We start from the raw sequence: 12,183 nt of genomic DNA on the forward strand, positions 1-12,183 counted from the left end.
AATAAGAAATGGAAAGGGAACAAAGAGATCCTGAGGTAGATTGGAACATGTGGGGAAGGAAACAACATTAACAAATTTCAAGGCAGGTAGGGATATTGCAAGGGACAAAAAGTGCAATTAAAAAGAGAAAAATACCAGCCTGACTTCAATGACAGCAGATTAGCTCCTGGCATTGCTCTGCTGTTTAGGTTGCAGAATTTTACCTCAAAATCTGTCATAAATTTTAGTGCAGCTTAATCACATGTTAAAAAGAAAAAAAATCTCAAATAAACTCAACAAAAACGTTATGGCATTTGATGACATGCTGCACTGCTCTAGGTAAGATCCAGCTGATTACTTGGATAAACTGACCCAGGAGAACTGGGGCTGGCCCAATCAGACATCCCAAAGTTGAAATCAGCTGTGATGCTCACTAATTCCACGTTCAATCTCAGCAGCCCCTGAAGCTGTAGCCATTTCTCTATTTGATGCACTCTAAGAGTCACAATCTCCTCTGATTTAAATCCAGTGTACAAGCATATTCCCTCACTGCACATATGTGGCACACAATGACAAAGAAGCCACAAAGCAGAGGCATGATTTCCATTTTTTTTCCCCCCATATTCCCTTCAAATTCTCTGCCATTCTCCCAGTCCTGAGCCTGATCTCTGCTTGCTCCTCACCCTACACGCTCCTCTGGCTCTTGCTGCTTCAGGAAAAGACCCAATCTTTGTACAGCCCCAAATGAGATGTGCCAAACCCCTGTTTATAAAGTATTCACCAAGGCTGCAACAGAAATTATCTTCCTCAGTAAAAAATTGCCGATTTTCTTCATCCCACGTGGGCCTACTACAAGAAAGTATTGATTTCCCAAGTAAGCAGCAAAAATTATAAGTTCCATGTGGTATATATAACATTCTGCTACAATTTTAATCCCTCTGGGTTTATATTATATTGCTGGGATAAAATCCAGCCACTTTTCTGCATAGAAGCAAGTCCTATTTCTATTTCCAGGTATACCAAGGTTTATTATGCTTTAAAGAGGCAATGTATCCATGATCACATTTCATCCCACGTTGAGATTGTTTTTTCCCCTTCTTATTCCTTTTCTATCCCTTTTATATATTAAGTTTTAAGCTGGTTTTATTTTATTTTTCTTGGCTTTGGGAGTTTCTTGACAAATACACCAGATGTTCTTGTACCATGATTATATGCACTTAAGAATCACAAGAAAGCAAATTAAATTTAGCACACAAAGCCTTTTGCTATATGAGTTTTTTCAACAGTCTTTGAGGTTGTTTTATGCTGTTTATATAAATATAATTGAATTTTTTTTTATATCTCTCAGTGTAACCCTGTATACAACCTATCCTGGAGGTCTCAAAATACTGTGTTTTTAACCAAAAGGGAGAATGATTAATCCACAATATCATCCTGAACTCTGCTTTTATTTTTGCTGACTTCATCCTCAGAAGTGTCAAATATAGGAAAGATCCACACAAATGTAGAAAAAGTGAAGAAAAGTACAGAGGGTTTCATGCATGTTTTCAACATTAAGGGGAGATTATTTTCCTTGTAAAAGGGATTATTAAGGAAAGAATGCTTGTGCCACATAAATAATATGGGCAGGGAAACACAGCATTTTACATATTTGTATAACACAAAAAGAGGCCATCCATCAAGAAGCAAAATGCAGCACTCTGCAAAGTGAATCTAAATGATAAATAATCATTCACTATTTTAAGGCAGGGGTATTGCTTGCTGTCTTCAAAGTTTTCTTTTAAAACAGTGCCTTCACAATCAAGCCTGAAAAGGTGATTTTCACTTTGCCCCCTCTGATTTCTGCTCTACATGGCACACAGATTTTCTAAGTTTAGAATGCTCCAACTTACTTGTCCTTTCCTAGACAAAAATCCTTGCCAGGGTAAGAATGAATCAAAAAAGCCACACAGAACTCCTTCTCCACTGAACTGAGAATTACTCAGCAAAATTACATTCCCAATAACAAATTGTTAAGAGGCCAAGGGAGGATCCTTTTATCAAAATTAAGCAGCAAAATGCACCTACCTGCTGTCGGATTTCTTCTTCCATCTTCACTGGGGAGCCCAGCTCTGCCACTTGCTTGACCCCTTCGCTGGCGTATCCCCCGTACTCCCACAGGATGTAGTTCTTGGAGTGGGAGCTGCCAATGATGGCAGACCAGTGGTTGGTGCGTCCTTTTCGGGGGGAAAACCAAAACAAAATAAATCAAACCACCCTCGAGGCAGCCTCAAACAATAATTCTTGACTTGTAATAAAGCCTGGGAGTCCCCACTTTTGCATGCTGCCACTTCTCACTGCATCAACAAAAATCTGTAGAGCAGTGGGAACAAGGCAGTGACAGACAGAAATTGAGCTTAAAGCAGCCCCTCAAAACAAACAGGCTTAGAATAGATTTTTGTCACCAAAGATCTCACTTCAGAAAGTTTAAGCAACCTTTAATTTTAAGCTTCTCTGTCAAATATTTTCGAGAAGGAAACCTGCAAGGGAAGACTTCCGTGGTCATCCTCAGTTTTAAAAGCAAGTTTTCCTTACTGAAGGCAGTGAAGAAGTAAATTTTTCTGTATTCACTTCTATACTCACTGAGTTTTCTTGCTTAGATTTCTCATAATGCAAGAGCTGTAGAGCTAAGCAAAAGGATTTCCATTCTTTTTTCTTGTCTTGTTGAACAAAATAATAATAATAATAAAAAAAAGTATAAAGGAAAAGATGTTAGGGAAGTATAATGGAGCAGAAATAAGGAGTCACAGAAGTCCCACAGCCCTGGAAACGCAAAATGAATTCACTTAAGTGTCAATAACCTTCTGCAGATATATGGGCTTAAAGGAAAAGGGTGAGAAAATGAACTGCTAACATAAGCAGACAGTCTGGTAAAAAGGCAAGGACTGTAGGAGATGAGGGAGTCAGAATGATGGAGTGAGACAATATTTATTGTTTCTCTTCACAATGCAAAAGGTAGAGAGCAGCAGTAAAAACAGCTGCAAACTGAATAAATGAATGAAAAATGAATAATGAAGTAAAGAAAAGGAATGCAAATTTAAGATGTGAGAGGTGGAACAATAAAATTGAAAAGGACAGTGCAGAGAATTGTATAAAGTCAGATGCAGGAACCTAATCATGGGAGAGTAGAAAATAGATTTGAAATAAAAAATGAACACCAACAGCAGGGGAAAGAAGATAGAAAAATGTAGGAAGCAGAATAGATAGATGAGGGAGATGGCCTAGCAGAGCAGCAAACACAGCCTTCATAGCTTCCCTAGTCCTGAACTTGGACCAAAATACACTTACAGAGCTCTGAATGCAGCAGTCCTGATGTTTTCAGAATCAACTAAAATGAATCAGTAATATGTGCAGAAAAAAACAAAACTAAACCTGGCCTCCTCCACAGCTAAAGAGACTGCAATGTCAGGAGCTGGTTTCTTCATCTAAGATCTAGCAATTGTTCCTGAAATCTACAGTGGCACCTGCCAAAGGCCAGGGAGATGCTGTCCCTCAGCCCCAGTGATGGAATTCCATCCTCTCCTCCTGGGTCTGGCTGTCCCTCAAGGTACCCTGAAACACAGCTAATGCCTTAGGGTTTAGCTTTTTATATTTTTCACATTCTGTGCTGCTTTAGTGTGTAGGTCTGGGCTTCATATTCAGGCATGGTGAGTTCTGTATACAGAGCAGGGAGACAAAACAATTCCTGCTCCAGCTGGGCACCAAGGACAAATGATCCAAATCTCAGCCCAGGAGTACAAACACCGTGGGCTGCAGAGAGAAAAACAAGCAGGGTGGGACTGCACGGGCTGGAGCTGTGGTTGGACAATTAGCTTCAATATGGAAATGGACTAAAACTTATAAAAATGTGAGATCTCGTGACCAAGTCCTCTTTTGCTTCCATCTTGGAGCCATCTGGGCCCTGCCAGGATGTGGCCTTTGAAGGCACTGCAATAAATATCCACTTTATTCCCCTTAACTCCATCTAGCTTCTGTTCCAGCTCCTTAAGGCATCACAGCCAGTGACACTGATAGTAAAAGATTTTAAAATCACAGAAAATTCATGGAGTTAGAAAGAAATTTAGGCTTACTTGGCCCTGGGAAAATGTTAAAGGTAGGCCCTGGGAAATATTAGGCCTCGTATTTGCTAGATCATGTGAAACTGTGTCAGTATATGATAAATGACATAATTGTTAGATGGGATTAGATATAATTATTGTTTAAAGACTCATGCAAACATAAAGGTATCTGGCTCTATATATGTTAATTTTCCTCTCCTGGTGATAGTAAAAGATTTTAACATCATAGAAAATTCAGGGAGTTGGAAAGAAAGTTAGGCTTAGTAGGCCCTGGGAAATGTTAGGCCTTGTATTTGCTAGATCAAGTGAAACTGCACCTGTGTAGTCAATATATAATAAATGGTATAATTGTTAGATGTGATTAGATATAATTATTGCTTAAAGAGTCATGAGAAACAATGTTAGGGGTTTGAGGGGGATCACGAGAAATCCCTGCTTGGATGAAATCAATGCACACAATAGAACAATGTAAGTTTAATAATGGATATGTAAGTTATATAAAGATAGAATATAAAACATGTTTGGCTCGAAACCATAGAGGGTGAGATTTGGGTTTGTGTACCCCTGACACCCAGAACTGTTCAATAAGAGTTGAATGCTTCGCACAAAGTGCATGCTCTTTAGGGGTTTTTTAAGCAAATTGGGAGATAAAGAAAAGATGTGAAATACAAAGTTTATTATCTGCTGTCTATTCCAACCTTACTGGTGGTACAAGAATCGAGCAAAAATTTTTTATGTGGTGGCTTGCAAATAATTAGTGATTTACCACAGTCCACAATGAATACCATTTTATTTTCATGTAATTACTGCACAAACTCAACATTTTTAAGAATAATGACAATGACTAGGTTTCCTTTTTGAGCATCACTATATTTGGATGAGATCTTTCCCTCAACTTTCAGAAATTTTAATGCAAAATCTTATTAGCTGTTATTGCTGTGATTAATCATGCAAGTACCAAGAGGTTACTTTTTCACTTTTCCAGTTGAAGTAAAATATTGATTTAATTCACCATTTTGTAACTGGGGACAGATAGCAGAGAAACTATTGTGACTTGCTTATTTTCCATCATGCAGCCATACCTTTCATGATGGAAGAAAAAAAAGGGAAAGGAAAAGGGAAAAGGGAAAAGGCCACAGTAACTTGCTAGCTTTCAGTCCTTTTCTCATGGCCTATTTCTAACCACCAGCTGAGTCCATGGAAATAGTGCACATAAAGTTCACACTCAGCAGATATTTAAATCCTCCAGCCTGAAAGAGCATTCCTGCAATTATTGGCTTTGCTTGTTTTATCTCCTCCATATTATGCTGACCAATAGGATTTGAACAATGCTGTGTTTCAAACCCAACACAAGCAGCATTGCTTAGGCTGTTAAAATTTGAGCTGATACAAACCATATTTGAGTTATATGAGGATATTGTGACACTGTGACAGTAATAATATTTTTTTCAATCAACATAAAAAAGCCTCTATAATAAAGATCAGCCACAGAAAACATAACAGAGTTTAAAGACCTGTAAATATGACTCATATTCTTAATTACATTCCTGGCCTTTTTTCCCACAGACTGTGGAGTCAGTAATGAAAGACCAAATGCATAATACACAATTTTGTAACTTCAGCTTTTTACAGATACTTGGGTAACTGCAGAAAGAAAACTTGCAACAAAAATACTGATTCTGTAGCTCAGACACTTAAAAACCCAGAGAGGCCAATTTCAGAAGGTGTTTTTTATCTGGATATTAAACCAACAAAGAAACAGAAGACAGAGTACTCTTAGATCTATATATACAATTAATATCCTTGGGCAGCAAGATTCAAAACTCACCAAATTTAACTGAAATAATTAAATATACTTTGAAGCAAAACAAACTAGGTAGATTGTCATGGCTGGAAAATCAAAATGTTAGTGTGCTGCCTGTCCTTTGTGGACTTTTTCTTAAAATCTCTACATTATAAGCCATTCTAAGCTTTCAATCAGAAAAAAAAAAAAAAAGAAAAGAAGCTTTCTCCCCACAAAGACATCTTGCAAACACAACCTCACACACATCTTAGCTCAAAATGTCAGGCAAATCAATAGAATGTGCAGGTAATGTAGAGTGCAGAGAGACCCATTGATTTTCAATGCTTAGTGCCAGCAGGGTGCCATGCATGTCATCATTTACTCTGCTGAGCTGTAAATAAGTGATGCTGTGTCACACAACCTGCTCCAAGCCTCCCCAGGGCCCCTGTGTAGTGCAAAGAAGAGAGGGATACTCACGTGGGAAATCTTTGGGGTGTGTTTTTTCCGACCAGTTCCCATAAAAAGTCAGGCGGTACTTGGCAGTACCGCAGGCACAACAGTCTAAAATGGGTTTGTCAGTCACACCTTCCGAGGTTGAGTCTGAAAAAGCATCAAAGCACCCATTGAAAGTGGCTACAGCTCCAAACCAGTGGGGACAGTGAAGTTGCCACCATAAATACTCCAGGGAATAAATATGAGTTAAACATGGGTTTGGTTTTTTTAAATTTGGTTTGCTGTTAGACTAAAGGACAAGCCTGAAATAGCTGTACCATATTTATAAGTGGATAAAATAGTTTAAATCCACAATTTTCAGCTAGAAGTCATTAATATTTCAGTTATCTTCACATTCTAAAGGGGTTTCCTTCTGGTTTCTATCTGATAAGGAAAAACCTCAGCTGATCTCAAAACACAATGGGCTTGAAATTTCTGAACAGACAAAATAAATGAATTGTCCAGCTGGATGCAATAACCAGGTGCAACGTTTAGGTTTAGGAAAGGATGAAATATCCCAGGATTCAATAACAGAGTGCTCTGGAAACCAATGGGTATCACACAAAGAGCAGGTAAAGAATTGCAAGTAGCACTTTAGGGGGAGGCAAAGAAGATTTTATTTGTTGGAGTATATGTGATAAGGAAGAACATAACTGAATGGAAGAGCCCAAATCTCAACCTGTCCAAGAACTCAAAACTTTAGTTTGAGACAAAATGTTAGGAGAAAAATGCAAAACAAAATGAGGAGGTCAAAGAGATATTTTACTTTACCTTACCTTGTTCACAGATTTTTTTGGTGAGAGAGCCCTCATCTTGAAAATAAATTATGCGCTTCTGCACAATACTGGCTCTACAAAGGGGAGGGGAACAAAAAGTTTGAAACATGTTTATTTCTCAAAGAAAAAAGAAAATGAGTCATAAATGACTGCTAAGACATGATTATACTTCCCTGTACTGACAATACAACATGGAATTACAGATAAGATATTTTTATTTCAACTTGCATTTTAATTTCATCACATTTTACAGAAGCCTGAAATTTATTTACCTCCAAAGAAGTGGTCATAGGCATACAGTGAGGACCTGTGCTTTTGAAATGCATGACAGACAACTGAGCATTCAATATTTCAATCAAATCTCATATTAAAATACTGAAGTTGTATTCAATTTCAGTCAAAAAAATAGCACAGCTATAGTGAGCAGCTGTTCATAGGAAATTACATGGCATTCTAAAAAGATAAGTACTTCTGATATATGACAGCAACCCAGTGCAAATATCACATAAAACAGAAGTTAGGAAAAAAGCTGGCATAAGGTAAAGTCTTTGAAAGAAATTCACAGGTTCCAAAAGACAAGCTGCTTTAAAATTAATTAAATCCGGAGTATTTTATTGAGGCTTATAGTTCAAACCAAATGTACATTACTAAGCCTCGGTGCCTCAGTTCCTCATTTGAGGGGGCTGGATATATTTAATGCCAAATAAACTTTAACAACCTTCTTGGACCATCTTTAACTATATCAATTATATTCACATGAAAGCTTTATATTCTTTCCATAAGAAAACCAGATTTTGGTTAAATTCAAAGCCAATCTATGGACAGAGAGCCTCCTGAGGACAGTATGCTTTGGGAGCTGGCACTCTTCCTTGTTTACCAGCACAAGTACACATTCTTCCTGCAACATTTTGTACCATCACTTGTACAAAACACCAAACAGCAAGGGCCAATTTCTTGTCTTCCTTCAGTATTAATCAAATAATTATCTTAATCTTTCTAGAACTACTCCTCACTCATGACAGGAGGAAAACTGAGTAGGAAAGTGTGCTCAGATGTGTTGCTGCAGTCATGTAACCCTCCTTTGACAACATCCCACCCATAAAAATATCAAAAATAAGAGGCAGGTTTTTTTTGTGCTTTCTTTGCCAAGATGCAAGGCCAGCGTAGGAGAGGAAGGAATCCTTCTTTTCACCTTACAAAGCACCCGGGAGAAAAGCTGGGTTTTGCAAACCTCTTAAAGCTGCATCAGCCTGGAAAGGGTGCAAAAAACTCTCAATCCTTTCTGAAGGAACCTTCTTCAGGGTTTCTAAGAAATAAATGGGGGGAAAAATGAAACAAACACAACTACCAGAGTTACTACTAGGAAGAATAAGAGCCCAATGGGCACCCTGTGACAGTGTCATGCTCCTTAACATTCCCAGCCTTCAAACTGAAAGCCAAAGCCAAATTTAAGAGTTTTTGGATGCTACACTGCAAGGAGACAGAAAGTGGGGGCACAAGAAATGCTGTGCAGATACAAGGAAAACCTCTCACACCATCAGGCTAATCACAGAGATTTAACCATGGAATGGGCTACACAGAGTTTGTGCAACATTCATCTCTGGAAATATTCAAAACTTGATGAGATCCATGCCTTGGCAACCTGCTGAGGGAACAAGCAAACTGATGTTCAGCACCTACTTCAAGCAGGAGAATGGACTACATGACTTCCAGAAGTCCCTTCCAATCTAAATCATTCCATTATCTTAATCCACACAAATACAAAATCAGTTGTTTGATAAAGATCTCAATTCTGCAGGTAACAAAGGTATTGTGGGTATTTGAGAAGCAGTTATTTTAGAAAAAAAAAAAAGAAAAGAAAAGAAAATAAAGATTATTTGAAGCCTGAAGTGTACTTGTATTGTTCTTTTTGCTGCAGTTAGCTTGTCACTGTAAAATGTCAAGGGAACAGTTCCTTTACTAACAAGAACAGCTTCACAGCTTTCTAAACCGTTGTCTCCTCACCTGTATTTGAAACTGTATGGTGAGCCAATAATTTAAATGGGAGGTTTTGGACTGATTCCAAATGCACCAGGATGGGCACATTATATGGCTACATAACTATCAAAAGCAGGCACAGAACTCTACAAATAATCATAAATAACTTTAAAAGATTAACTGTTTTAATAATCAGCTTCTAGACTGAACATAGACCAAAACATCTGTTCAATGTATTTGCTAGTTTTTACAACTACTTTTTTCCCCCCTTTTTTAAACATAATTTTTGTGTTAAATTTTATTTTTATTCCATAAAAGTTCTGATCTTTGGACTAAGGATTCTTACCTTTGGCTTCAAGGCTTACAAAAAATGGCTAAAAATGGAATGGTGAACTTCTAGAGAGAGGCAAAATAGCTTTTAAGAACTTACACAAGGTCTGTTTAATTTACATAAATCCTTCCCATCACTTCAAATGTCCAGTGCTGTCTGAACTTCATGGGAAAGGAGCAATCCAATTTCTTTCCCTCTCATATTAATATATATAGGTGGATCTTCAATTTCTTGTTTTTCTTGTTGGCTTTTTTCTCTCTGACTATCAGAAAATGATGGATAAAGGCAAAAGGAAATAAATTTGTCTCAAAAAACCTTGTTTATTTCCCATTTTCTTCAAGGCAAGGCTTCTGGATTTGCATTTTTCCACCTCTAAACTAAGGAGCAAAACTGTCAGGTACAGGCACTTCTACACCTGGCAACACCGGCTTTACTGAAGAAAACCAACCAAATGAACTGTCCAAAAACTGTCATTATTTCTGTGTTTCAGTTCTCACATGAAAAGGAAAGGATATCTGGTTGCTTCTGCAATGTTTGCTTTGGCAATGCCACTTTGGGCTGTCCCTGTCCTGGCTTGGTTTGGTCGGACAACATGAGAGGGCAGTGGGAGAAATTAGCCTCAAAAGATTTCCATGGGATAAGAAATTCCCTCTGCAGCCCAGCTCCACAACAATTGCGCCATCCTGCTGGGAAAAGCTCTGCCAAAGGCACAGAAATTGCATTTGGGATATTAAGAAACAGGAAATGTCATAAACCATAAAACTTCACGCCAGCCTTGGGAATACCCCAGTTCATACCAGAAACAGAGTCAGACCACAGAACAGAGTTTGGGGTCTTTCTTTTCTCTTTCTTTCTCTTTTTCTCTTTCTTTCCCTTTCTCTCTTTCTCTCTCACTCTCTTTCTTTCTCTTTCTCTCTCTCTTTCTTTCTCTCTCTCTCTCTCTCTTCCTTTCCTTTCCTCCATAGAAACAGCTTTAGATTGTTTTCCTCACTCCCTTTTTCAAACCCTAGCATGAAAAGAAATACTCTTATTTTAAATTACCTCTGTGGGTGTAGTGATGTGACAAAAGAAGTAAGGAAGAGGATTTGTAAGAATTGTTCCTATGACATTTTCTAAACTTACATCAAAACCATTAAGTACAATATTAGAGTTACATTTGAATAAAAAGGTTTTGTCAGAGCTGGTGAGGAAACTCCAAGTTTTACTTGGATGTTGAGAAATAATAATAATTTACTGAGCTGTAGATAAGACATTTTTCCTGCTCTATATTGCCTATGAGTTAACCTTGTCCTACTCTTCTAGCTATCAAAATTATTTTCATTAATTATTCCATGCCTCACTGATTTAATTACAGTATGATAAGTTGTTTCCCACCCAGAACAATTAACAGGATGTTAAATTTGTTTTCCTTTTTGGGTTTGTGGTTACTTTTGGAGACAAAGAATTTCTAAATATACCATTTACTTGAACACTAGAAAGTGGTGTGAAAACCATGAATTTACATCTGCTGTAATTTTGTTGATGCTATTGGGTTGTGTCATTCTAATGAATTATTTAGGATGTTCTGATTTTATTTCCTTCTATGTCTTAAAAATAAAGCCAGCTCCATGTTTCTGACAAGCACTTGCAAGGTCAGGGAAAGCACAGACTCCCAGTTTGCCAACAATATTTACTTCTTTTTCTAATATTTAGGAGATTTTTATTAAAAAGAAATCAATCCTCTGAAAGCCTGTACAACCCTTTAGCCAACAGACGTACAGCAACTTTTACACTGACTACCACATTTGATATATATATTTGACAACCACATTCTTCAAAACAATTTTCACTTAGGAAAGTGTGCTGGCTTAGCCAAGACAGGCTCCATCTACACCAGAATCTGCCAGCTGCCGTTGCTGACAAGGGTCAACATTCTAAAAATTTGCAGCAAAATGTTTTATTTAAGGCATAACAAAAGATGCAATTTCTGTTGTCATTTTTTGGGGTTTGTTCATTAATTTGTTTTTAAGTGTGTTGTTAACACAGGTTATTTAAACAACCCACACTTGATGTTTGATAAAACACAGTAAAATTAACATGAAGTTCACCAGTGGCGACATAATTCCACATTTACATTCCTGCTTTTCTCCACTAGATTAGCCCCATGCAAAACAAACAACCATGATCACTTCTGAAAACTCCAGCACATAAATACACACCAGAGTATCCTTCTCCAGCTTTACTTTTTCAACATTTCACGTGTACTGTCAGAAAATACAACTCAGAGAAGCATCACAGCAAAAGCAAAGGTCTCTAAAGCTTTTCTTGCACATTTCCTCTTGCTCCCAAATCCTTTTGGTGTCTTCATGTCCCACTCAGAGCTGCCACCACACACCCACACAGGAGTAATTTGGCCATCATATTCAATATGTGAATATAACACAGCAAAAAGCTCTGGGGGAAAGCACAGCTGTACAAGCTGCTGTCTTATATTTTCCCTCAGAAAAATCTCTCTGTTCTTTGCTTGAATGGCCACAGGACATAAATATTAAATGGAAATCTTTGGGATAAGAAGTTGTACTGACATGGTAATTTCTGACAGGAATGCTACACCTGTTACTTGCAAAAGAAAATTAAAAAAAATAAAAAAGAAACTGAAACAAAAAAGCAACATCACTTAAAGCCCATTGCTGTTCATGGGCTGTATCTTCACCAGGGATTATGACAGTCCCCACTTTTTGCAGAAATCTCTATGAATTTCAGAGCTAA

General features: G+C 37.7%; 1 protein-coding gene across 1 annotated transcript in view; it reads right to left on the reverse strand.

The window, feature by feature from the left end:
• The window catches only part of SPON1 (spondin 1), a 182,983-nt gene that overhangs the window by 121,232 nt on the left and 49,568 nt on the right, over window positions 1-12,183 (reverse strand). The window contains exons 4-6 of the mRNA XM_058025802.1: window positions 7,128-7,201; window positions 6,337-6,459; window positions 2,047-2,195 (exon numbers count right to left, since the gene is read on the reverse strand). Coding sequence (XP_057881785.1) covers window positions 2,047-2,195; window positions 6,337-6,459; window positions 7,128-7,201 — 346 coding nt within the window. The remainder of the gene's footprint in view (window positions 1-2,046; window positions 2,196-6,336; window positions 6,460-7,127; window positions 7,202-12,183) is intronic.

Source organism: Melospiza georgiana, chromosome 6 (genome assembly GCF_028018845.1).
Source record: "Melospiza georgiana isolate bMelGeo1 chromosome 6, bMelGeo1.pri, whole genome shotgun sequence".
Taxonomy (NCBI): domain Eukaryota; kingdom Metazoa; phylum Chordata; class Aves; order Passeriformes; family Passerellidae; genus Melospiza; species Melospiza georgiana.